Genomic DNA, 4852 nt, shown 5'->3' with positions numbered 1-4852 from the left:
TAGAAGTGTGCTCCCTAGCGGCATAATGGTGCCTCTAACATGCATTCGCCACAAAATCACAGCACTTGCTCTTACACTTACTCTTAAAGAACATTATCACAGAATTGGAAGATAAGTGTTTGTCGGTCGTTACTTTCATGTAAGCACCGTCGGACGTACACACACACACACACACACACACACACACACACACACACACACGCACACATACACGCACAAATACCACTCACATACACACACACATACACACACATACACACACATGCAAATAGATGCACAAGTGCATACAAAAAATTTATAATTTACACACAGGAACACACACACAGACACCCCCCCCCCACACACACAAACACACACATGTACACACACACACACACACGAGATACCTACCTTCCACCATAACACAAAGCCCCACAAGACCCACTGAGACAACGCTGTTTCTTAACCACATGATGGGGGGAGCGTCTATTGAGAGAGATGGCGTCGTCTATCTGTTGGTCGGTTAGCTTCTCCAGGAGCGGTTTCTTTTCTGCCTCTCAAAGATGTGCAAAAAACAAACGAGGGAAGGGCATACGAAATCGGGAGGTTGCATTTCTCTTGCCCTTTTTTTAACTCCCAGTGGAGCACAGGCCATCAAAAGGTTGTATAATTGACCCGAACAATGCTCATTTTCAGTTATTATGCACATGAAATGAATAAATTTTCGTCGGACAATTGCGTTCTTACATATTATGGTAGTACCTCTGCCCTGCTTATATAAGAACAGACAAGCAATCACTCACTCGCATATTGTACTTGCACTAAAAACATGGTCACATACACACAATATACTACGCAGTCATAGGCACACTCACAAGCGTATGCGCACACACTTACAAACACACACCCCACACGCGCACACACACATACACACACAAACACACACACACACACACATACACACACAAACACACACACAGACTCATACACACATCTTTATACGCAGGCACAAAATAACACACCATCCATACGTTGATTCAGAACTCTGATGTTTGAACGAGAAGACTTGAGATCGATTCTCGTGTTGGGGAGTGTGTGGTTTTACAAGAAATTAGTATCCCTGTCTTTATGTTAGGAATTCTATATCCCTCCTAACCAACCAGGTCGGCCATGGGAGGCAGGGTCGAAGCAGCCTGCCCCCTAAAAGAAAGAAACACACAATACACGCAGCCATAAATACACTCACAAGAGCATGCAAACACACTTACAAACACACACAAACACACACAAACACAGACACACTCACGCGCGATCATGTGTTATTCTGTGCCTGTGTTTGAAGATGTGTGTTTGAGTCTGTGTGTGTATGTGTGTGTGTGCGCGCTCGCACATGAGTGTGTGTGTGTGTGTGTGTGTGTACGTGTGTGTGTGTGTGTGTTTGTAAGTGTGTGCGTATGCGCTTGTGAGTGTGCCTGTGGCAGCGTGTATTGTGTGTATGGGAGCGTAAAATATGCATTAAACACATTAGATGTAGCTTAGACGTCCACCTACCTGACAGTTTGTCCTTGTCTGTTAAGCTCACCACCAAGAGAAGGAGAATGCGTATTACGACTCGTAATAGTACCAGTTTGCTGGATGATACTTTAGAATGATGAAAATAAACTGATTAAAAAACAACAACAACAAAACAAAAACCAAACAAAAAACGGAACAAAAGAAAACAGTGGTCCTGACAACAACAACATATAACAAGATTCAGACTGATGACAGAATTGAAAGCTAAAATGGTGACAGACAAGTGTTGCTGGACATTAGTAGTGGAACTTGGTTGATGATCAGTGCTGTGGTTTTGATGTGCTGTGGGACACGTTGCTGACTGGAAAAAAAGGAAGAGGTGTGAAGAATTGATGATTGAAAGACTATGACATAAAGAGAAGACGACAAAAATCCAGGCGAAACACGTAGGAACAGATCTGATGGTGACGTGGCTAATTAATTGTTTGAGTCACATGTCATGTTTAAGGCTGTACCTGGAGGTTGATGATTTTTATCATTTATAGTTCGCGATCTAAAAACAACCGATTATTATTGCTGCTTTTGTTGTTGCCATATGTTGCTTTGTTTGTTTGTTTGTTTGTTTGCTGTTACTGATACTGCGGCTGTTGTTGTTGCTGATGCTGTTGCTGTTGTTGGTGCTGTTGTTGGTGGTGGTGGTTGTGGTGGTGGTGGTGATGGTGGTGTTGGTGGTGTTGCTGCTGCAATGGAGTTGATAAATGTATACTTGACTGTGACGAGTTTTTATAATAAGAAAGAAAAAGAGAGTTAGAGAGTGATGGAGATAGATGAATAGAGCGAGAGAGAGAGCAAGAGACAGTGAGAGAGAGAGAGAGAGAGAGAGAGAGAGAGAGAGAGAGAGAGAGAGAGAGAGAGAGAGACAGACAGACAGACAGACAGACAGACAGACAGACAGACAGACAGACAGGAGGTGGAGGAGGAGGAGGAGGAGGCAGTGCTTTTTTGTCGATGTGCGAAAGAAATCATGGTACAATAATATTTTACAAATAATCGACAATTGCAAAGTAAGCTTTTGCAAAAATAATATTTGTGAAGAATGCACCCGATAGAGATAGCTTGTAAACATTGTCAGCATGTGTAAGTATATATTATTTTGCATATAATATTATATTATATATATATATTATATATATATATATATATATATATATATATATATATATATATATATAAACCATCGATTGGCATGTTGTAGGCCGTAGACGTTGGCTGTTGTGGCCCTAATCTCAGAACGTGTTCAAACCACTTAATCATTTTGTTGTTGAGTGCGATTCGAGATTCGATGGTCACTTAATGTCCGATGTATTCATTTATTCTTTATGAGTCTCTTTTCGGGATGTTTAACGTTTTTCTATGATCTTTCATTTCGCAGGCTGTTATTCCACTCTGCTGTGTTTTATGGTGGGTCCAGGCCTGGCACTGGTAGCGAGTATGAAAATTGATTTATTGGATTGTTTCCTATTTGTCTTCATCAAGATGTTTTGATGGGAGAGGATGACCACTATCTAGTTGGTCTATGACCTCATTAAATTTGCCTTTTGTACCCACGTTTCAATTTCTCAGTCCATGTTCCAGTCCGATATGAACAGGTTTCCAAGGCATTTCAATTTTTGTACCTGTTTCAGTTGTATGTTGTTGATTTAGACATTTGAACTTTTGTATCTGCTTCAGTTTTGTGTTGTTAATTTGGATATTTATAGGGATTGGTATCTGGAGGTCTTCATTACTTGTATCCCAGCTGAGCACTTTTTTTTATTTATTCCACATTTCTCACATGATTTATTCAATTCAGTGGAATGTTCTTGGATGCTGTTCTGGTATTGGTGTATGGAGCTCTTGAGTGTGTGTGTGTGTGTGTGTGTGTGTGTGTGTGTGTGTGTGTGTGTGTGTGTGTGTGTGTGTGTGTGTGTGTGTGTGTGTGTGTGTGTGTGTGTGTGTGTACAAATCAGCAAATGGAAGGAAAAAAGGGGGGGGGGCTGGGGAGGAAACTGAAGTGTATTTAAAAGCAAATATATTGACTTAAGTTTAAGTCTATGGTTTTTGCCGTTTTTCCCCGTTCATCAAAAATTGACTTTGGTTCCGTCTTGCTCTCAGGTCTTCATTTATTGTTGATCTATCCATGTGTCCCACTGTCTCAAGAGTTTCTGATTACTTTGAATCTTGAGACCCCCCTCCCCTCCCCCGTTCCCAATCTAAAAGACCACCTTCACTTATCACCAACTGGGTCAGCTCAAGATTCAAAACAGTCCAATTATAGGTTGTAATATGTCTTTCGTCTTTCTGCAGGAGAGTTGTGAAAAGGGTGAACTAGTATAAGTTTTAACGTCGCTACCAACACTATTAGGTTATTTAAGAGGCATGACCTCCGAATTCAACGTCCATCTGCGAAAGAACAGAGCCAAATGGGAAATTTACGTAAAGTGCCTTTCAGAAGGACACAACGTCGAAGCCCCGAACCCACAACCTCACGACTACGGTCTAGCAGCCTAACCACTAGACTACTGACGCCACAGAGAGTTGTGTTCCCTACAAACGGTGTAACTCTCAGCCCTATTTGAACATATCAGATATTATGTGCTTCGCCCTCGTAGTCAAGGCAGAACAGAAATTATTGTCAGTATTGATTGTTCTTTGTCAACTTGTTAGTCTCTCTGCAGAGTTACTTCTGTCTCTCTGTACCCTCAATCTGGTACCAGTTTTTAGTATTCAGTTGACCTATGACCCAGCTCTCAGATTCCGAATCATGCAGCAGTTCCATGAAAATATTGAAAATAAATATATGTGTCCGAACGGTATTCACTTTCCGAGCAGGAGGGCTGGCTTCTCATTAAAACAAACTTCTCAACTAGGGAACTGAACTCGTTTCTTTTGTTTACTTCAGCGAACAGCATAACACCACACACGTTTATTAATATAACAGTGTTTGTTGGATGAATACATATTTTACAAAGTGTTTGTCCATTCTGCGTAGCTGATAAAAAACAAAACAACCCGAGTCCTCCTTTCTTCCCTTTTCCCCACCCCTCCTTTCTCCATCTTGATTTTCGAGATAATATTTAATGACAATTTGGTTCGTATACAAGTAGTCCATTGGCTGTTCCATAAAGAGGGGAAATTGTAGAGTGTCGGCCGAAAAGCACTAGATAATGACATGTCTATAGACCTTTTCCTTTTTTCTGTCTCTCCCCCCGTCTGTCTGCTCTATCTCCTCCCTTTTCTCCCCATTCTCTCTTTCCTCCTCCTCCTCTCTCTTTCTCTCTGTCTTTTTGTGAGTGTAAGTGTATGTATAATATAAATA

At 41.2% G+C, this 4852-nt stretch overlaps 1 protein-coding gene across 3 annotated transcripts in view; it reads right to left on the bottom strand.

The window, feature by feature from the left end:
- The window catches only part of LOC101846539 (ficolin-1-B), a gene marked incomplete in the record, with an annotated part of 12539 nt that extends 10903 nt beyond the window's left edge, over window positions 1-1636 (bottom strand). The window contains 2 exon segments of one of the 3 annotated variants that reach the window (XM_035972741.1): window positions 391-529; window positions 1531-1636. In XM_035972741.1, coding sequence (XP_035828634.1) covers window positions 391-451 — 61 coding nt within the window. 3 annotated transcript variants of the gene reach the window in all.
- Window positions 1637-4852: the final 3216 nt, after the last annotated feature.

Source organism: Aplysia californica, unplaced genomic scaffold, assembly GCF_000002075.1.
Source record: "Aplysia californica isolate F4 #8 unplaced genomic scaffold, AplCal3.0 scaffold00821, whole genome shotgun sequence".
Classification (NCBI taxonomy): Eukaryota; Metazoa; Mollusca; class Gastropoda; order Aplysiida; family Aplysiidae; genus Aplysia; species Aplysia californica.
This window is presented reverse-complemented; position numbering and strand designations above follow the sequence as displayed.